Source organism: Trichosurus vulpecula, chromosome 4, assembly GCF_011100635.1.
Source record: "Trichosurus vulpecula isolate mTriVul1 chromosome 4, mTriVul1.pri, whole genome shotgun sequence".
Classification (NCBI taxonomy): Eukaryota; Metazoa; Chordata; class Mammalia; order Diprotodontia; family Phalangeridae; genus Trichosurus; species Trichosurus vulpecula.
The window spans coordinates 27,115,565-27,138,381 of NC_050576.1; the positions used below are offsets into that span (position 1 = coordinate 27,115,565).

At 43.8% G+C, this 22,817-nt stretch overlaps 1 protein-coding gene across 2 annotated transcripts in view; it reads left to right on the forward strand.

Annotated features, from left to right (window-relative positions):
* Positions 1–1,248: 1,248 nt before the first annotated feature.
* The window catches only part of SLC1A7 (solute carrier family 1 member 7), an 82,122-nt gene continuing 60,553 nt past the window's right edge, over positions 1,249–22,817 (forward strand). For both annotated transcript variants that reach the window (XM_036756646.1, XM_036756647.1), the window contains exons 1-2: positions 1,249–1,383; positions 4,428–4,507. In XM_036756646.1, the coding sequence (XP_036612541.1) occupies positions 1,249–1,383; positions 4,428–4,507 (215 nt within the window). The remainder of the gene's footprint in view (positions 1,384–4,427; positions 4,508–22,817) is intronic.

Below are 22,817 nucleotides of genomic sequence, written 5' to 3' on the forward strand. Positions count from 1 at the left end.
GAGTCAGTAAGATTCATCTTCCTGTGTTCAAATCTGGCCTCAGACACTCACTAGCTGTGTTACCCTGGGTGAGTCACTTAACCCTGTTTGCCTTAGTTTCCCCATCTATAAAATGAGCTGGACAAGGAAATGGCAAGCCTCTCCAGTATCTTTGTCAAGAAAACCTCAAATGGGGACACAAAGCATTGGACATGACTGAACAACACCAACAAATTTCTTTTTACATGAAAAAAAGAGGGCTTGCCCATTGGTTTAAAAAATATTCTTTGATTATAGGCCCTTAGTAAATGAAGGTTGTTGTCACTCCCCAAGAATGTCTGATTTTTTGAAATCTTGCACTTCCCATCAGGAAGTCAGACTTACATAACATTTCCCTCTGTTCCAACCAGAAAGCTTTAGTTAAATAAACAAACAATTATTTTTGAGATGAGAATTATAGCAAAAAGATCGCATTCATTCATTAGCAGACTGCTGTTAATGGCTATGGATGTCAGCCCGACTCTTGACTTTAGCCTGAGCTTAGAGCATCATGGCTTTGGAGCTCTCTCATGACACCCAGTCTGTTAATGGTTCCAGCTTGGTAGGACCCCCTAGAGCTCAGCTGCATGAAGCACTGGGGGGCCAGCCACATTGATTCTTATTACTATAACCATAATTATTAGGATTATGATTCTCTGACCACAGAATTATGGAATGTTAGAATCAGAAGGATGCTTAGTAACCATTTAGCCCAATTCCCTCATTGGCCAGAGGTGCACAGTGGAAATGGAATCTCAACCCAGGTTGGTTGCCTCTTGGCATGCCTGGGTCCTGTGGAAATTGGCACCATCATCAAACCAGAGGGGACTCTGCTTTTGCATCATAGATTCCTAGAATCTGAGAGCCGAAAGGGAACTGGGGGTCATTAACTCCAGCCCCCTGCCCCCATCCTTCCTGGCCAATGCTGCTGGCACCCTTCCGGGCTTTACTCTAATTTCCCAGGGCTCCCTAAGCTGCTCCCAGGCTCTTAATGATGTAGTTGATAATAGGATTGTGGGCATTCATTTGGAGCAGTAATAATGCTGGAGGGAGCCCTCGTGGGGCCTGGCTGTGGGGGGGAAGGGTGACCTCACAGGCTAAGCAGCCAGGGCTGAGAGCTTGGAACTGTTCTTCCTGGACCCCAGACAGCCTGGGGAGCCCAGAGCAGGAGGGCAGCTCCATGGGAGGCTGACCCCACGCCAGGACCCTGCCTCCAAGGCAGAGGGCACCATGGCTCTGGATGCTCTGCTGGCTCGAATGAAGGATGTGTGCCGGAGGAATGGGCTGCTCATCCTGTCGGTGCTCTCAGTCATCATAGGCTGCCTCCTGGGCTTCTTCCTGAGGACCCAGCACCTCTCACCCCAGGTCAGTCCCTCGAGTCTTGGGGCAACCTGTGCCTCCCATATCCCATCCTGCTGACCTGAAGTGCCCCCCAGCCTCCCCCCCCCACCTCCTAGAATCTTCAGGCTCTTTCCAGGCACGGCTCACGCGCCACCTGGAGCTCAAGACCTTTCTTCCCCCCACCCTCAGTGTGCCGCACTCTCCACGTCCTCACGTTATCGACTATGTGCACGTCTGGATGCTTGTTGTAACTATCCCTTCCTCCCCCACCCCGACCCCCAATAGAAGCTCTGGGACAGCTTTGCCTCCTTAGCTGTCAGTACAGGGCCTGGCACACAGTAGGTGCTCAAGGAACACTTGTTGAGTTGAATCGAATTGAATAATGAAGGTAAAAATAATGTTCATAGTAACAAGGGATGGCCCTCGGAAGTCTGAAAAGCTCTTTACGTCCGTCCTCTCATTGCATCTGAGGGACAGCCTGATACGGGCAGTAGGACTGGGACTTGGCATATGAGGAAACTGAGGAAGTGGCTCTCCCAGGGTCATACTGTTCATCATATCAGGGGGATCAGCAGAGCCTGACCGTACAACAGCATAGGCAGCAAGCCAAAGGGGTGATTTCAGGGGTTCTCTTTCCCTCAGTATACCTCTCCCAGCTACTCAGTGGGGCAAAAACAGTCTCTACTATTAGGCATTCATTCCTTTGACTTGGAGAACATTAAGAGAAGTATACCTTCCAGGAAGGGGGAGATGGTCAGACTTCATCTGTTCCCATAAGTGCCCTGAACCCTTCTCTTCTCCATGACAGATACTCCCAGTTCCCTTGATCTGTCCTGGACTTGAGGACCCTTCCCTATCCCTGTTGGTGTCCAGTCGGACTCTGTGACCCCATTTGGGATTTTCTTGGCAAAGACACTGGAGAAATTTGCCATTTCCTGCTCCAGCTCATTTTACGGTTGAGGAAACCAAGGCAAACAGGGTGAAGCGACTTGCCCAGTGTCACACAGCTAGGAAGTGTCTAGGCAGGATTTGAATTCAGGTCTTTCTGATTCCAAGTCTAGCACTCTATGCACTACGGCGCCACCTAGCTGCTAGCTGAGGTCTTTGTTAACAGTGGAACCTTGAACAGGTCACTTCCCCCTAGAGGCATCAGCTGTCTCCTCTGTAGCATGGACTCTGTGGTTTCTGAGGTCCCTTCGAGCCCCACCTCCCACCCCTGTCTAGGGCCCTCTCCCCAGACCCTGGGCAGCAGGCCAGCTCTTCCCCTGAGTTAACACAGGACCAAACATTTGTTTGCTGTGCTAGGGCTTAACTTGAGAGCAAATTTGGAATTCCTGTGTGTTCCCGGCCCAGTCTGGGGGGGCCCTTCTCATCCAAGCATCCCTCTCCATCTGTTTGGATGGGCCTGCAGTTCCTGAGCCATAGAGATAACAGGAAGGATGTGGACGTTAGAACAAGCGCTTGGCTGGAGATGGGGAGCTCAGTGTCTCCCTTTGAAATAGAATCCCCCAGGGGCCGTCTGATGTCTCAGCCAGGGACTGGAGTCCTGGACCGCCCCTTCCCTAAACAATGCTCTTTGTGCGTAGGGAAAGCACAAGAGGATGGAAACAGCCCTGGAAGGTCCCAGGAGCTCATCCCTCCCAGCTCTGACCCTTACTGGCCCTGGGCGCTGGCCAGGTGCCACATTCCCGGCCCGAGTTTGTGTGCTCATCTGTAGCAGGACAGTTAGACTAGACGACCCCTGCCCCTCAGACTTGAATTCAAATCTCCACTTCTGCTCCAGAGTCTGATGCTGGCTGTATGGCCCCTAGCAATGACTTCTCTGAGCCTTGGTTTCCTCTTCTGTTAAAAGGGGATAAGAATAGGACCTCCCTCACAGGGTTGCTGTAAGATAAAAGGAGATATCATATTGAAGAAGCAAATGTTTATTGATCGATTGATTGAATCATTTGGCACACCTTGAAACCCTATATTGGTGTCAGTGAATAGTGTAGCCATTATTACTATCATCATTGTAATCTGAGGAGGGACTAGACCTGTGCTTTCACTGGCATGAGGAATTCCTGGTGGGGAAGGTCCCTCCACCAATGCAGATTGGCACCCGCTCTTCAATTTATCATCTTACAGAATTTCTGGGACACCGTCTTATGTAACCAGTATGTGTCAAAGGCAGAACATGAGCCCAGCTCTTCCTGAACTTTGAGGTCAGCTCTCCAACCTCTAGGCTATACTCCCTTTATTTCCCATCATTACCATTATATTCCAAGTCTCCTTCCAGCTCTGAGATTCTGTTAAGTCATGACTTCACTTTTCTGAGACTCAGTTCCTCCATCTGTAAGATGAGAATAATCTTACTTGTACTTCTTCCTCACAGGACTGCTTAAATGGGAAAAAAAAGTTATAAGGTGCCTTGTAAAGCAATGTTTGGATACAATTTGTTTTTATTTTAACTTACTGTTTTCTCATGGTATGCTAGAAAAAGAATGAGGCTAGGAATTAGAAGACCTGGGTTCTGGTTTCAGCTCTGCCACTAAGTTATTTTGTGACTTTGGATAAGTCAGTTTTTCCTCTCTCTGGGACTCAGTTTTCCCAATCTGTAAAATAGTTGAGAGGGTTGGACAGTACTGAGGTGTCTTCTTAGCTCCAGGGTTACCCAGCTGTGTGGTCTTGGGGAAGTCCCCATTTCTGTTTCCTTACCTTCCATAGAATGGAGTTAGATAAGATAACTTCTAAGATCATCATGGTCCAGAGATGGGAACAGGGATGAATCCAGCAGCTGGAAACAACTTTAAAGGACTGTCCTTTCCAATCTCCCATTTTTTAATGGGTGAGGAAAGTAAAGCTCAGAAAGGAGTGATTTGCCAAAGGTACCCCATCAAAACCAGGGGCAGAACAGGGATGAGACCCCAGGAACCGTGACCCCAAGGCTTAGACTTTTTTCACTGCCCAGGAGGCCTCTAGAGAATGGCCTCTTCCCCATGAAAAGCCTGTGATAAGTATAACAGTATTAGGTCAACATAAGTGAGTGAGGGCCTGCTAGAAACCCATACTTCTTCCTATGCTTCTAGGAAATTAGTTACTTCCAATTCCCTGGAGAGCTGCTGATGAGGATGCTGAAGATGCTGATCCTGCCCCTTGTTGTTTCAAGGTGAGTGACTACCAAGATGTTTGCCAATGCTTGGTGTAAACAAAGTACGTATATGGTGTGTGTGTATTTGTGTGTATGTATGCTGAGGAGAGTCTGTGGTTGTCTGGGTCCCATTGCTCTGTCTTGCTTCTTGTTTGTTTTGTTTTGCAGGGGAGAAGGCAGGGCAATTGGGGTTAAGTGACTTGCCCAAGGTCACACAGCTAGTAAATGTGTCAAGTATCTGAGGTCGGATTTGAACTCAGGTCCTCCTGACTCCAGGGCCGGTGCTCTACTCACTGTGCCACCTAGCTGCCCCTGTCTTGCTTCTTAAATCAAATTGTGTAATGGTTCATCTATTTCATTGTGTTTTTTAAAAAAGCCAGTTCCTTATTTTATTTATTCAACCAAAGGAAGTTTTTTGTTTGCAATTTTTTTTCTTATTTCCTCTTCGATTTTCAGAATTTCTGTTTTGGTGTTTAAATGGTTTTTTTTTTAAATTGTTGGTTTCCTAGTTCTTTAAGTTGGTTACCTAGTTCCTTGATCTGTTTTTTTTCTCTCTTGTGTTGATGAAAGTATTTAGAGATATACATTTTTCCCTAAGGAATCTTCATCTAAAATTTTTTTGCTGTGTTGTTTCACTGTTGGAATCTTTAATGAAATTATCTATTGTTTTTATGATTTGTTCTTTTTACCTACCTATTTAGGATTAAGTCACTTAGTCTCTAATTAATTTTTACTTCTTTCTTCATTGGGCTTTTATTCAATATAATTTTATTGCCTTGTGGTTAGTAAAAGATGAGTTTAATATTTCTGCTTTTCTATAAGTGCTTTTTGAGGTTTTTAATGCCCTAATTCATGGTCAATATTTGTAAAGTGGCCATAAACAGCTGAAAAATAATACATACAGTCCTTTCAATTCTCAATCAATATCGAACTTTTTAAAAAATTCTATTCTGGTCCTTAATTTTCTTTTTTGTTAGATTTGTCTAGATCTGAAAGAAGTACATTGGAGTTCCCTACTATTGTAGTTTTGTTATACATTTCTCCATATAACACATTTAGTTTTTCCTTTAAGTATTTAAATTCTATGCCATTGGGTGCATATATGTTAAGTATTGATATTTTATTCAATGTCTATACCACCCTTCAACATAATGTAATTTCCTTGTTTATTTCTTTTATTTAAGACAATTATTGCTGTTGCCTTGTCTGAGGTCATGTTTGCTATCCTTATTTTTTTTAGTTCAGAGGAACTATAATAGATTTTGCTCCATCCCCTAATTTAAACTGTGTAAATTCTTACATTTCAAGTGTTTCTTGTAAACAACATACTGTTGGATTCTCTTTTGTAATCTAACCTTCTATTTCCTTCCATTTTCTGAGTGCATCCCACTGACATTCACAGTCATGATTGTTAATTGTGTATTTCCCTCCAATTCATCTTATTGTACATTTTCCTTTCTTTGTTACCTCCCTCTTCTTAGTCAAGCACCAGTGCTGTATGCTCAGTGCAATTTGCTTCTAACCCCCAGCCCCTTTTGTTTTGCCTTTGCCAAGACTTAAATTACAGGTTTCCCTTTTTCCTTCCTTTTAAATCCCTCTTCACAATCCACCCTCCAAGGTTGGAGTTTGTTTTGCTTATGACTAATCCCTCCCCAATCTGTCTTCCCCTTTATTTTCCATTCTTCCTTCTCCTTTCTCCCTTCTCCCCATTTCCTTCTGTTTCTCTACTGAGTCAAGTATATTTCTACACCCAACTCTGTATGAAGATTCTACCCTCCTTTACCCAACTTAATTAAGTTTCACCTGCTGCCCCCTTCCCTTCTTCCTCATTTGTATCATCTACCTATACACCCCAATTATATGAGACAATAAACTCCCCCAATGCTTCCCCCTTCTTCACTAATGTATTTCTTTTCCCCTCCCTTTTCTTTCTTCTTTTAATATAATTAAAACATAGTAAAAACAACATTCCCAGGTCTTATTGAACTCCCTTTATGACCCCTGATAGCATTATGGTTTAGAGGGGAACTTGTATCATCCCAGTCAGTCAGTGAAAAAACCATTTATTAAGTGACTACAATGTGCCAGACACCTTGCTAAGCACTGGAGATACAAAGAAAGGCAAAAGACAGCCCTCACTCTAAAAAACAAACAAAAAAAAACCCCTCCCAGTGTAACGAGGGAGACAACAGAAATAAATAAAAAATGAGATGTTCCAAATGTCTTTGTGCAGCTTTGAGTTTTTAAGGCCTAACATTACACTAAAATTTTGGGGGTCACCCTGTACAAGATAAATTAGAAATCATTTACACATCAAGGCGCTAACATTAAGGGAAAATGAGAAAGCCTTCTTTTAACTGGTGGGATTTTAGCTGCGACTTGAAAGAAACCAGGAAGGCAAGAGGCAGGAGGGAATTTCAGGCATGGGGGACAGTAAGTGAAAATGTCCATAGTCAGGAGATGGAGGATCTTGTATGAGGATGGGCAAGGAGGTCAATACTGCTGAATTACAGAGGTTGGGAGTTGGGGTGAGTGATGTGTAAGAAGACTGGAAAGGTAGGAAGATGGCAGGTTTTGAAGGGCTTTGAACGTGAAACAGAAGGTTTTATATTTGATCTTGAAGGAGATGGGGAGCCACTGGAGTTCATTGGATAGAGAGACGGCACAGTCAGACTGTACTTTAGGAAGATTAATTTGACAGCTTAGTAGAGAATCGATTGTAATAAGAGACGAGGCAAAGAGAACTAACAAGCAGGCTATTTCAACAGTTAGACATGAGGTGGTGATGGTGGTAGCTTCAGAGAAGAAAGAGCATATGTATATGAGAGATGTTACAAAGATAGAAACAACATGACTTGAAATTGGCTAGATATGGGTGGAGAGGCAGGAAACGAGAAAGACTCAAGATTGAAGGATGAAACCTAGGTTGTGAGCCTAGATGATTGGGAGGATACTAGTGTCCTTAATTGTAATGGGGAAGTTAAAAGGGGGAGGGGGATAATGAGTTTAATTTTCGTCATGTTGTGTTTAAGATGTCTATGAGACATCTAATTTGGGATGTCCAATAAGTAAATGTGGAGTTTAGGAGACAGTGGGGGCTAGACAGACTCATCAGCATAGAAATGATAATTGTATCTCTGAGAGTTAATGAGATCACTAAGTGAAATAGAGAAAAGAGAAAATGGACCAGAAGAGAGAATTAGTGGACACCTGCTATTAGTGGGCATGACCTGGACAAAGATTCATCAAAGGAAACTTGTATTTGCCATTTTGTATTGACTCTAGTGTTTGTCTTTCAACATTTCTACCTAAGTATCAGTCTTATCACCAAGAATGCTTGTAAGTCCTCTCTTTCATTAAAGATTCATTTTTTCCTCCTGTAGGATTATACCAAGTTTTGCTGAGTATGTTGTTCTAAGGTTGTAAGCATATTTTTTCACCTTTTAGAGTATTATATTCCAAGCTCTCTGCTCCTTCGTATTAGGAGCTGCTGATTCTCGTATGATCCTAAATTGCTCCTCAGTATTCCAATTCTTCCTTTCTGGCTTGCAATGTAGAAAATGCTTTCTCTTTGACCTGGAAGGTCCGGATTTGGGCTGTGATATTTCTGAGTGTCTTCATTTTGGAATTTCTTTCAACCAGTAGATTCTAGTTTCACTTTCCCCTTTTGTTTTAAGAGATCTGGGAGGTCTTCTTTTATGGTTACTTGAAATATCATGTCTAGGCTTTTTTAAAACCTGGTTGTGGCTTTCAGAAAAGAAGGAAGGAAACAAGCATTTATTAAGTGCCTGCTATGTGCTAGGCACCCTCTAAGAATTTTTCAAATATTATCTCACTCAACTCTCACAATAATCCTACAAAGCAAGAGTTATTATTATCCTTACTTTACAATTAAGGAAAATGAAGCAGACAGAGATTAAGTGACTTGTGCAGGTTCAAATACCTGGGGCTGGATTTGAACTCAGATCTTCCTGACTCCAGGCCTAGTGCTCTGTCCACTGAACCACCTAATAGCAAGTAATCCATTGATTGATCCAAGTAATCCAGAGATTCTTGATCTCTTTTCCAGGTCAATTGTTTGTTTTTTGTTTTGGGGGGTGGGGTTTTGAGATGCTTTACACTTTCTTCTATTTTTTTCAGGCTTTTTATTTTGTTTTAGTATTTCTCATTGTCTCATGGCGAATGAGTTGGACAGAAAGACACAAAGGGTAATTCACTTCTGTTTGGTCCATTCTAATTTTCACGGAGTCTGTTGCTTGGGTAAGAATTTTTATCCCTTATTCCAAACTGTCAATCTTCATTCCAAATCTTTCCTTCAAATATCTCATGTTTTTCTAGTTATTCCCTCTAGTAGTCTCATTTCATTTAGAAAATAATTTTAAAACTTAAAAAAATTTACCTTTAAATTCTAATTGATCATGTAACAAAGCTATATTTTTAGGCTTTTCTTGTAGATGTTTTGGAATCATTCCTTCTTATGGATTTGTATCTTGGGTATTTCTGGCACCATAATAGCTCTTGATAGTGGTCATTTTTTTTTGTTTCTTTGTTTTACTCATTGTTTCAGTCGTATTTCCCCAAATAGAATTTTATGTTAGGGCCAAGCTCTCACCATTTCTGGGGGGAACATCTGGGCCTTGTTCAGTCCTGATTTGTATTCTGTGGGGTTTTGTTGTTGCTTTTGCTGGGTACTGAATTCTGTGTTCTTCAAGGACCTTAGAGGCAGCTGAGGCTGCAGAACTTCAAACTTTCAGTGAACTTAGAGCAGTCTGATCCAGGGCAAAGTGTGGCTGCTGGACATTTGAGATGAGCTTTGCAAGTTCTTGACCCTAGTTTGAGCCTGAGCAACATGACTGTAGGTTTACCCCCAATTGGAGTTCCGGTAAACTGCTGCAGGCCCTGGCCCCTCTCAATCAGCTGGAAGGCCTTGTAGGTTCAGAGTGACAGAACTGCAGGCTCATCCTGGATCTGAGCTCCCTGCTTAAGCTACAGGACTTAGACTGGGTTGGGGGCTGCCCAGTTGCTGTTTCATTCTGTTTCTACCTCAGGTCCACAACCGTCCCTTGCCCTAGAGAGCCACTCTTAGGTTCAGGTCCCCTCCTCAGTCTTCACTGGATGTTCAACACAGACAAGGGTACAAACAACAGAACTGCCAGTCAGCTCCTCTTCATACTCCTTTCACATTATCAGATCTGTCTCTACTGGATCCGGGTTGTCTTTTTGCCCATGTTGTCTCTCCCTTTAGATTGTAAGCTCCTTGAGGGCAAGATCTATCTTTTGCCTCTTTTTTTGCATTCCCATGACTTAGCTCACTGCCTAGCACATAGTAGGCACTTAATAAATGTTTATTGATTGATTGATTGATCATACACACCCACAGGCCCCAGTTCAGTTCCAATGTAGAAGACACCGCATGGGGAGCCCTTCAGCCTAGACCCCTTCTATAGTGTGCACAGACCTCCATCTACCTTTGCTGACCTGGGCTAGAAAAATAAATCATTGTGAATTTTTTCTTTTTATTTTCCAATCACAACTCTGATGCTTTTCCTAGATCTTTGTTGGAGTGGTTACCAGGGAGAGCTGGGCTGTACAGCTTCCCCCTCCTCCGCCATCTTTACTGGTCCCTCCCACCCCCTTGTTCTCTCCTGATGGGAAGACTGTCATCTACAGCATGTGCTTAAGCTTCTAGGAACTGTGGAGTTTGGAACTTGTGATGTGTGGGAAGAGCTCTGGACCAGAGGGCAGGAGATAACTTAACAAGAATAAATATAGGTGTGTATGTATGTACATATAAGTATATACATGAGTACATTTGGGTTGAGGTTAAAAGTATTTTTATATCATTCTCCGGAAAAAATCACTGGAATCAAGAGGACTGGTTCTCCAATCCCACCTCTGGCATTTGCTAAGCCTGTAACCTTGAATGACCCTGTGACTCTGTGAGCCTTATCATCAGAGTTTCTTCATCTGTAAAAGGAATAACAATATTTACATTCCCTACCTCACAGGGTTCCTATAAAGACAGTGGTTTGTAAACTTTAGAGTGCCATAAAAATTATTTCTCTTGTGAAGTGGCCTCCCAGACCACAGTTTCCTTCCCTCCCTGCTTTGGGCTTCCAGCCTCTCTCACCATCTCTACCTGAACCCCTATGACACTTTCCCTGAGGAATAGTCTTGGTTAGAGGTGGATTTTCTGAGGCTTAAGAGGAGGCCATGGGGTGCTGTAGAAAGGACTCTGGTCTTTTATTCAGATAAACTGGGTCTGAGGCTTGGCTCTGTGTAACTTGTCCTCTGTGTGACCCTGGATAAGTCACTTTCCTTTTATGAGTCTCAGTTTCCCCATCTGTAAAATCAGGGTAATAATTATTTCATTGTCTGCTTCATTGGATTGAACTAGAGAAATGAGAAACTTTAATAGCAGATACTTAATAAGTAAAATAGTTATAATAATTAGCTCATTTTAAGCCTAAGGAGTGTCAGCCCCAAAGATCCACTTTGTTTCCTCCTCTTCATCTTTATGGAATTCATTTTAGAAGAAAAATTATAAGTTCAGTCACAGTTGCTTCAAGCCCCCAATTAGGCAAATTCCTGACACTTAGAGAGAGGCTGAGCTCCCTACCTAACTGTACGGTTCTGGCTAAAAGAGGTTGTGGGGAACAAAAAGTCCTCAAACCTGCTGGTGAGTTAGGGGGATGTTTACGCCAAGCACATGAAGACTTCCTCTGGTGGAATGGGCGGAGGAGAACAATTTGTTCCAATGACGATGAAAGTGACTAAAGCAGGCACTGTGGAGCACACAGGGCTCGGTCAGACATCGAAGATGCCAAGATCATCCACTGAATCTCAGGCCATTGCTAGTCGTCCTGACTTTTGTCTTGCCACTGGAAGACTCTGGAAGGGAGAGTGAGGCGGATGACTTTGTATCACTCTGCTTCAATTAAATCCAATTCATGAGAAAGTCAAGACATCACCTGTGATGTCATTGGTCCCTTTTGAAACAGAGGATGACCAACAACGATTCTATCTATTTCTAGTTAACTCTTGGCTTCTTTGTGGATGAGGCAAAATTCACTTTCCTGGAAATGTTTGGGTAACGAAACTGAAGATTATGTTATAGTGTCTGTGGACAGATAGCACCTGGAGGGAAAAGCAGGGACAAACTGATCTTTTCTTTGGATTTCTTTCAGCCAAGATCTACTTTGAGGTGCCTATAGAGCCGATGACTTTCCTCAATATCTCCCTATTTGTCATAGCTCAGGGCTGGCCTCGCCCCTCAGAGATGGGTTGGACCTTACCCTTGCTCCAAGTTTACTCTTTGTTTCCAGAGTCTTCCCTCAGAATCACTCTCCACTTTTGAATTTTCTTTTTTTAGCTGTGTAACCCTCAGCAAGTCACTTAACCCTGTTTGTCTCAGTTTCCCCAAATGTAAAATGAGCTGAAGGAAATGGGAAACCACTCCAGTATCTTTGTCAAGAAAACCCCAAATGGGGACAGCTAGGTGGCACAGTGAGTAGAGCACCAGCCCCGGAGTCAAGAGGATCTGAGTTCAAACCCAGCCTCAGACACTTGACACACTTACTAGGTGTGTGACCTTGGGCAAGTCACTTAACCCCAATCGCCCTGCCTTCCCCCCTGCAAAAAAAAGAAAACCCCAAATGGGGTCATGAAAAGTCAGACACAACTGAAAACTGACTGGACAACAACTGCATACTCATTTCTTAAGGTATGACTACATCTCTCACACTATGACTTTGATTGATTTGAGGAGGTGTACAGGTCCTGTTCACCCTTGGTCCTGATTGACTAAATCAAGAGTTGTTCTTACCTAACAAAAGTCGTTTTAAAAGAGTAGAATAATCTACTCCCTAAGGAGTTGATGTTGAATCAAGCTGTCCTATGAGGTTAGGAGATATTCCCGTTTTGCTGCTAGAGGAAACAAAAGCTCCTGGAGGCAATATGATTTACCTAGGTTCCTTATGTGAGTAAGTAGCTAGGACAGGATGTAAACTCAAATATTTCCTAAGTCTGGGTGTAGTGTTCTTTGCTCTATACTATGAGTAACACATTTGAAATATTGGTGTGAGGTTTGGTAATTTCCTTTCCTTCCCCCAAGGTATATTGTATCTGTTTTTGCATGTGTTTGACATATGCTTACAAATGTATATTTAAGTATGTGTGTGCATAAACATATCTATGCTTCCTCTATTAGTATAAGCTCCCTGAAGGCAAGGATTGTTTTGGTTTTGTCTTTGAGTCTTCACTGCCTTTAGCACATAGTAGGCACTTGATACAAACTTCCTGATTAATGAATGGGTTGATTTCTCCATGAGCCTCCTACAAAGGCATCCGGTTAGTTGTCAAGGCTTGCTGATGCTACCTCCTCAATATAGCTTGCTTTTGTCCCCTCCTTTGTTCCCTCTGCTAGGAAATACCTTTCCATTCTTATCTCAGTCTTCTCTACTCCTGCTAAAGTGAATGATTCTGCATCTTACATTCTCCTACCTCCTTGCCTTTGCTCAGGCTGTTCCCTATATCTAGAATGCCATGCTAACCCTATAGCCATTGACATCCTCACTATCCTTTGAGGTCCCAATTCAAATGACCTTTTTTCTCCTCAGAGTCCCATACCATTTTGTTTGCCTCTCGCTCATCCACCATTTTATGTTATAGCTGTTTTCATATGAGTTGTGCTGTACCTCTCTATTTCATTGTGAGCTCCATGAGGGCAGGAATTATAGATTATTTCACACTGGTGTCTCCCTTAGCACTGCTCACATGGCTCTGTACGTGGTAGGAGCTTAATAAGAGCTTAACAACAGGGAGTGTTCATCATTAGATTTTGTTATCTCTTAGATTTTGTGATTTCCTAAAACTCATAATTCTGTAAGATGAATTCAACTCTGTAACTCACACTCTCTAAGGTCATTTCCTATCCCAGCTGTAGGACTCACCACACCCTTGTGATGAGTATTCTCTCCCCCCAACCCTATCAGATTGTTGTCTTTTCCTCATTAAGTTGTGAGCTCTTCAAGGGATGAGATTAAGCATTCCTTTCTTTGTGTCCCCAGCACAAAGCCTGGCTCACAGCTGGCACTTAATAAATGTTTGTTGACTGACTCTGAAAGCAAAGGCCATTAGAAGAAGCAAAGTTATCACAAAGCACATGCACAAGTCTCCTTTATAAAAGAGGCTTAGAGCCACCTCAGACTTGAGGAAGCTTTCCAACTCTAAACCTATGATTTCATGACCTCACGAACTAGTGAAGAGGGCATTGCAGGCATTGGGGGCAGGTTTACCAAAAACACCAGACTGATGGATGGAAAGAATGCTGTGGTTAGAATTTGCCCAGATTTTGCAAAGCCTTTGCTTATGGATAAAATGGTGAGAAAAAGACAAGATGATAGTCCAATTAGATGCACTAAGAGCTGGTTGAATGGCTAGACCCAAAGAGAAGTCATTGATGGTTCGATGTCAGCTTAGAGGCATTTTCAGGGGATGAAAGATTGCTTCCAGTATGGAGGGCATGCAGGAGGGATTAGGACAGAAGACCAGGAGAAAATGTTGGGCAGTGGTAAGGTCTTGAACAAGTTTCCAGGATAGATTCGAGCAGGGAAAGATCTGTTAGAATATCACTGCATCCATTTGGTCAAATCATGATGAAGATCTGAACTGGAGTATTGGCGTTGGGAATAGAATCTGTTTCGCATGACAGCCTGTTAAACATTTCAAAACAGTTACTGCTTGTCCCCAGAATCTTCTCTTCTCTAGGCTAAACATCCTTAGCTCCTATTCAGCTTTATGGCATCGGAAAATATGACAAGCATACCATCTAGAAGGTGGCACAGTGGGTCAAGTGCTAGATGTGGAGTCAGGAAGACCTGAGTTCAAATCAGGCCTCCTGCGTTTCTTAGCTTTGTGAACCTGGGTAAATTGTTTAACTTCTATTTACCTCAGTTTCCTCATTTGTAAAGTGGGGATAAAAAGCACCTATTCCCCAGAGTTGTGCGAATTAAATGATATAATATATGTAAAGTACTTTGCAAACCCTGAAGCACTTTATAAATTCTAGCTATTACTACTACCACCATTACTACTGCTCTTAACTACTACTCCTATTACTTGCGCCTTTAAGTAAAAAATATGAAATCACACAGGACCAAGCATGGGTCCCTGAGGTATTCCATTGGAGACCTCCTGATAAGCTGGCATCAAAACATTCCTGATTTTTCTTTGTCGTTGTTATTTAGTCATTTTTCAATCATGTTCGACTCTCTGTGACCCCATTTGAGGTTTTCTTGCCAGAGATGCTGGAGTGGCTTGCCATTTCCTTCTGCAGCTCATTTTACAGTTGAGGAAACAGAGGCAAACAGGGTGAAGTGACTTGCCCAGTGTCACATAGCTAGCAAGTGTCTGGCACTCTATCCACTGCGCCACCTTGCCGCCTCCCTCTTTGGGTCTGACCATTAACCAGCTCTTGTTTGGTTGTCTACACCTATAATTGAAGGGAATGCTAAATTTCAGTTAGAGGCAGATAAAAATAAAGATGTCATTTTTTCTTCCATCCAAATTCATGAAACTCTGAAATTGCTCCACTGAGCCCAGGCCAAGAACCAGCCCCTGATCCAGTCAAATCTCTTTCTTTTATCGACGACGAAACAGGCTGGAGAGTGGGGTGGGGAAATGACCCGTCCAAGGTCACACATGCAGTAAGGAGGAGCTCTAGAATCTGAACTCTGAGAGATTAGAAGAAATTTCAGCCCTGGTCCTCTGCCTCTAACACCAGGATGCTTTCTGGGACTCGTAACTTTCCCTGCCTGCATTCCCCTACAGAGTCCTGGAGCTAAGTGACTCTTAGGGACATTCTAAAGATGGAGCAATTGTAAGGTTCAGCTTTCCTAGGTACACCCAGAGTCAGCAGGGACACTCAAGAAAAGAGTCGGGAGACCATTTAGGGCCTGGCTTTGCAAAGAACTTGCTGCGTGACCCTGGACGGGTCACTGCCGGTCTCTGGGCCTCGGACTAAACCCGTGTTTCGTGAGTGGGGCTGCACAGCTCAGGGACTACCTCTTCTATTTGACGGGCTTTTCCTCATCATCCCAGCCATTATTCCTCTCTCCCTCTTGAGCTTGTTGTGGTCCCCTTCCCCCACCCCAGTTGAACATTAGGTCCTCAAGAGCGGGGGTTGTTTCATTTTTGCCTTCATATCCACATATTAAGAACTTAATAAATGCTTGTTGAATTGAGTTGGACTGGATAACCTCACTAGCTGTATGACTCTAGGCAAATCACGCCACCTCCCTGGGCCTCAGTTTTCCCATCTGTAAAATGAGAAGGTTGCCCTTGACGGCTTCTGGGGTGGCTTGCTGCTCTAGCTGGAGGATTGTCTGACCCGCTGAGATGCTATCTACCACCTCCTTCCGGCTCTTAGATTTTCCCAGTGTCCGACCTCCACCTCAGGTTTGGGAAGCCCCTGACTCCCACCCCCGGGCCTTCTTTTCACACATCCCTAGAAGAGAGTGAAGGGGAAGCCAGGGGTGGCTCGCATAGACTACCTCCAACATCTGGAACTGGCCTGGGGCCTGTAGCCCTCAGATCCTTTGCTCCTTGCCAAGCCTCCTCCCCACTGCTCTTCCACCCCCCTCCCTCCTCCTAGGCCCATGTTCTCAAACCAGGCATATTTCAAGAAAACTGTGTCCATGTGTTTCTGATTCAGCTTGTGCTGAACTCATCAGAATGTTTGGTGAACCCACTTTCCGTGCCAAGAGTTTTGTGTGTGTGTGTGTGTGTGTGTGTGTGTGTGTGTGTGTGTGTGTGTGTGTTCCTTTCTTTTTCTCCCAAGCCTTCAAAATCCACTTTTCCTAGAATTAGGATGTTTGGGTGGAGAAACTCACCCCTTCCCGTACTCCCCATCCCCACCCTCCCTCTGAAGTCTTCAGGCTGGTGGGATGGACCTGTCCCCTCACTGCAGCCACACTTGGCCCGGGGCAGAGGTTGGGGGTGGGGAGGGTAGAGAAGGACAGCTGCTGACTCAGAGGGGACTGCCCCTGGGAAGGGTCTGAGACGCTACAGCGAGCGGCCGGTGGGGGGAACAAGAAGGACAAGAGGGAGAAGGCACAGACTATGGAGTGGACGGAGCCCAGGCCTGTGGCATTCCCCTCTCTTGATCCTTCTCTCTCTGACCACTCTTGAATCTTCAGCCAGGTTCTGCCACCTTCGCTGGGCTGCCCTCAGACCTGTCCAGGGCCCCTCTCTGTCTCCCTTCCTCTTTTTCTCCCCCTCTTGATCACTGTTTCTGTCGCTATCTATCTCCCCCTGCCCCCTTCCTCATCAGTTCCCTTGGGTTCGGCTTTCATCTTTAAGCAGATGACTTTCAGCACATCCATCCCTCATCTCTCTCTTGAGCTCCAGCCAAAAAGCGTTTATGAATTGCCTCCTAGGTGTCAGACACTCTTCCACGTGTCCAGTTCTCCACTGAATGTCTCCATCTGGATGTCCCATAAATGCCTCAAATTCACCATGTCTAAAACAAAACTCAGGGTCTTTCCTCTAAAACCCACTTCTGCTCCTTATTTTCCTGTCTGTGGAAAGTACCATCCTTCAGATCGCTCAGATTCCCAACCTCAGACTCTTTCCTCTCCTTTGATCCAAATATCTAATCAGTTGCCAAGGCTTATTGATTCTCCACATCTCTCACAGAAAATGTCTTCCAGTTGGTGGAAGGGAATCAGTCCTGCCCTGTGAGACTTTGGCAGGGAGGTGTGTGTGAAGGCGGAACCAGCAAGCAAGTTCGTAATCCAGAATTCCAATAGCCAGCCAGCCCAAGAGGTCCTTCCCCTTTTGTTTACTCACGTCCCCACTGCCTAGTGCAAGCTTTGCTCACCTCTCACCTGGACTTTTCATTAGCCTCACAAATGGTCTCCCCACATTCAGTCCCTCCCACTCCAATCCATCCTCCACTCAGCTACCAAACTGACATTACTAAAATGTAGTCTGACCATCACTTACCTGCTCAGAAAGCTTCAGTGACCCCGAAGTGCCTCTGAGATAAAATAGAAACTCCCCCATTTAGCATTTAAAGCCCCTCACAGCCTGGTTCCCAACTAGCTTTCCATACGTGTTCCCCCTCACGCATGCTAGGTTCCAACTACATCAGCCAAGTTGCTGCTGCCGCCCGTCCATGAAATTCTGTCTCCCACCTCAGTGTCTTTGCACGGATCAAGCTCAGGCTTGGAATGTCCTTTCTCTCTGCCTCTTCCTCCTTATAGGACCCTGTTTCCTTCGAGGCACATCCCAGCCACCACCTCCAACCAGAAGCCTTTACTGACCCCTCCTCCAAGGTAGCACTCTCCCCTTCAAAAATACTTTGCATTTGTGAGAGGGGTATCTCATACTCCCAACCCTAAAGAATGTAACTAACAGGGTACTCTACATCCTGATACTTTTTTTCAGATGAGAAGCCTCGTTAATAAAGTTTCAGAATCAACCAAAGGTACAAACTAGGTATGAATGTCTTATTCGTTTTGTGAGTAAAGTTCTTAGGTCATTGAATGAAAGCACATGAAGCCACACAGGAAATGTCTTCCAGGTGAATGAAGAGAATCAATCATGCCCCATCGAGCAATCGTAGCACAGGAGCCCCAGCTTCCTTATTTGGCAAATGGGTATTTGCCCCACATAACCCACAGGGTTATTGAAAGGTAGAGACATAACTAAGACAGGACAACCAGGTTCTGTCCCCAGGCACTGCCATGGAGGGGGACTGAGAAAGGGGAGCTACCTTCTTCCCTATAATGATTCTCCATTCCTCTAGATTCTCTGATGACCCTGCTTTTCTTGCCTAGCCCTTTCCTAGTGTTGGACTGATGCCCTACCCACCTCCATCCCAACAAGGGTCTAGTTGCTATCACCCCCCTCACTTGGGGCCCAACTTCCACCATTGCTTTACTGGTACTCCTGCTGGACTGGACTGTCAGTAACTTGTGGCCGACCTGGGATCAGCAGTGACCGAATCTATCCAGCAACAACCTCGGGGGTTTCTGTCTCCCATCCACCTTACAAATGAATTTGTCTGTGGACCTTGTAATAGCAATTATACTCTGACAAGGAGCCTTTTGTAAACCTAAGCTGTTATAAAACATCAGGCTTTGCAACTTGTTCATCACTGGGTGGTAACATTCTGTGGTGCTGGGCTTTGCTATTGGGTCTCCTGACAAATGGCCTAAGAAACCCAGAACCTGTCCTGGCCCAACGGCTCCCTTAGGGGTCCCTGAAATCTCTCCTTTGGCCTTGCTGTTTAGGCAGCTGCTGGGACTGACTCATCAAGTGTGGGAATGGGGAGTGAGGAAGCAACCATTCCAGATAACGTCTCTGGGGTGAGGCGGAAACTTGTCTGGTGTTAGAGGAGTTGGACAACTCAGTAAACAGACTTAAATATTTTTAGTTGATTTTTTTGTTTTAATGTCCCATTCGTTCCCTTTAATGTTCCCTTCATGTCTTCCCATATCTCCTCTCAGAGAGCCATCCCTTTTGACAAAGAATGTTTTTAAAGTTCAGCAAAACTAGCCAGCACCTCAACCACGTTTGATATTTTATGCAGTGTTCCACACCCAGAAGCTCCATCCCCCACCCCACCATCGTCTGAAAGAAGAGAGGGAGGTGAATTCTAACATCTCTTCTTTGGGGTCATTGGTCATTTTAATTTCATAGCATTGTGTCATTGTTATGATTCTTTCCCTTTACATTATTGTAGTCATTGCATATGTTGTTTCCCTGGTTCTGCTGATTTTACTTTGCATCAGTTCATGTAAGTCTTCTCTTGCTTCTCTCCATATTCTTCACATTCATCATTTCTTGTGGTGCGTGATTGTTCCTCTACATTCGTGAACCATAGTTTGTTTAGCTGTTCCCTAATTGAAACAGACTTTCAGTGAATATTGACTAAGCATCTATTATATTCTGAGACAGGCACTGAGCTTGACAGGGGTGGGGGGATGCAAAGATAAAGAAATTGGGATCTTTGCTTTTAATCAGCCTGTCCCAAAGCTTTCATGGTTTTAAGCCATAAAAACCTAAGATGGCCCTGAGATTTTTAGGACACCCTGAAGCAAACATAAGCTTGGGGCATGGAGGTGGGGAAAGACACCAAATGTAAAGTTCAATGCAACCTGAGGGATGGAATTCTGGAAACAGAGTCAAGGCACCTGAGCTGGAATCTTATTTCAGGCACTCATGGGCTATGTGATCCTGGACTAGTCACAAACTGAGCCTCGGTTTCCTCTTCTATAAAAATAGGAATAATAATAACACGTGACACCTGCCTCATAAGGGTGGTTGGGAGAAATTGTCTTGCAAATCTTCAAATGCAGTGAGAGTTATCATTATTCACGGATGATTAAAATCAGAAATAGAAAACGATCATTCATCCCAAATGTTCCCCACTTCAAACTCCTCTGCCTGGCATTCAAAGGCCTCCACAATCCGACTCCACCTTACCTTCCTTTTATTTTGGAGGAGGGACTGGGAAGCAGAACCTGGGAGTTAAGTAAAACAACCAACCAAGACATCATTTATTGAGCAGCTACTTCGCCATATTAGGCACTATGGGTGATACAAAGAAGTATAAGGAGGCAAGTAGGTGGTTCAGTGGTTAGAGCACTGGCTCTGGGGTCAGGAGGACCTGAGTTCAAATCCACCCTCAGACATTTACTAGCTGCGTGACCCTGGGCAAGACACTTAACCCTGATTGCCTTGGAAGGAAAAAGAAAGAAAGAAAAGAAAAGAAATATAAAACTTGGTCCCTCTCCTCAAGGATTTTCAATCTAGATGAGGAGACAAGACAAACATCTAAGAAAGAAAGGTGGCAAGTAGAGCCAGTATTTGGGCCCAGGTCTTCTAAGATGTCATAATCCGCATAGGCTACCTCTCCCCAGTAGAAAGGAAACTCCTTGAGGGCAGCATCAGTTTCATCTTCATATCTATACCCCTGGTCCACATTGAAATACTCAAAAGGGCACTTGAGCCTATCTTGTCTTTGGACTCTCCATTAAACCAACTCTGCCAAGTCCTTTCTTTGCTTCTCCATGGAGAACTTGTAAGCTTTTCTTCCATTTATCTGTGATTTCTTTCTTCCATCTGGTACCATTTATGGTAAGAGTGCCAAGATAGCAGTGTGTCCCTGAGGCAAAGATCTAAGGGAGAAAGTAACATGGTGAGTAGAAGCAAGACTCAAACTCAGGTCATTGAAGAAGGTCGCCCTTCTCCCCAAATTTCCCTCCCTGTTCCATTCCAATACGCTGTGCATCATTTACCTAAGCATTTCCTGTTTCTTGATTTTGCTTCAAATACACAGAAGCCAGAGGTTAGCTGGAAATACACAAAGTTTAAATTAGAGCAGAAATTGGAACAGACTATTAGGGATTTTTAATGGGGAGTCTCAGAGCTATTGTGATCGCATCACTGACCTTTTAGCTGATACAAACTCCATAAAATAGCAAAGAAAGGAACTAATTGACCTGAGGGACATTATATTGTTCCTAAGCTAAAAGTAAGCTAATTGTTCCAACAGAATGTGGCTGATTGTATCTCCAGAGAAGGGGGTAGGGAAGAAGGGAGAATTGAGGAAAGTATCACATTCCTAGGAAAGGAAGGAAGCAGGAAGATCAACGGGGCTTAAGAAGACTTTGGATGCACCTCTTTCCTAAAGATGGAGGGACCAGAAAGGATCCAGAACCTGGTGGCCAACTCTACCCTCAGGAGAAACATTCTCTAGAGTGTTACAAAGTCGGGGCTCATCCGGGATAAGTTTGGGACAGGTCCTCGATGCATTTTCAAGAACAAATTGGGCAGTTTCCTGACCATCCTAGCTTGGCATGGATCCATTGAAGAAAAATTATATCTTTTCCTCTTTTGTTTTCCAGTATATTTTGTTTACAAGTTATACCAGTTATTTTTCAACAAATTTTTTATTTGTTCATTTGATTGCTCTGTACCAGTAGTATCTGCTGGTGATCCTGGACATACAATATGAGGGTTATAGCTACTGCATGCAGTGTGCATTTTTCACTCCTAAAGTCCTAGTACCTAGTAGTTCATCTAGAGTACCCATTTTACAGATGAGGAATTGAGACTCAGAAAGATTAAGCAACTTGACCAAATCACACAACTAGTTAAGGTGAAGTAGGAACTGAAGCCCAAGTTGGCAGACTCCAAATCTAGTATTCTTCTCTCTAAGATTATTTCCAATTGTTCCTGCCTAAATTTTGTTTGTACGTAATTGTTTGCATGTTGTCTCCCTGCCTTAGACTGTGAGTTTTTGAAAGCAAAGACTTTGGGGGGCTGGGTGCTTTCTTTGTATCCACAGTACTTAGCACAGCATTTGATGCTGGATTTGAACTCAGGTTTTCCTGACTCCAGGCCTGGCACTTTATCCACTGTGCCACCTAGCCATCCCTTAAAAGATCTGGTTTGTTGTTGTTCAGTTATTTCAGTTAAGTCGGACTCTTCATGACCCAATTTGGTGTTTTCTTGGTAAAAACACTGGAGTAGTTTGCCATTTCCTTCTCCAGATAATTTTACAGATGAAGAAACTGAGGCAAACAGGGTTCAGTGACTTTCCTAGGATCACACAACTACTAAGTCTATGAGGCTGGATTTGAACTCATGTCTTTGACTCCAGGCCCAGCACTCTATCCACTGCACCACCTAGCTGCCCCAACAAAAACAAAGACAAAAAGCACTTAAGAGCTCGTTGACTCTATGATAACTCATAAATATTCTTTTTTTCTTTTTTACTTTTAAGGAGACCCAGACTTATTTACCTTATTTGTGAGAGTCAAGATAACTTGTCTGAGATTCTTATGGATCTATTGTATGAAGTTTGACTGTTGACCTAGAAACCCCAAATAAATGAACACTAAATATCTAATTCATTTGGGAACCCCACATCTCTTTGGAGCTATTCTAAATTTATTCTCCATTTGTGTTAACCTGCTTGTACTAGCAAGGAGTGAGTCAGGAACTCCATTTGGATTGCCCCCATGCATTGGTAGGAATCCTTTGGAGAAAATTTGGGCTGCCTTGTGGCTCTGGAACCTAGATGGAAGTTTTAGTCAGCAGTGGGAATGCCTTGTGTGTGATAAGGGATCCCTGGAGACATTTTGATGCACCCTATATGCAAAGGGACACTTAGAGAATTTGTATCCAGACCTCTAGGTGGATTGTCCTATATTTTAAATAAATTTGAAATAATTTCACCCAGGAGAGTCTGCTTTCTCACCTAAGGATGAATGGGTGACAAATCCCTGGGGGAAGAGTACCACGTATTCTAGGA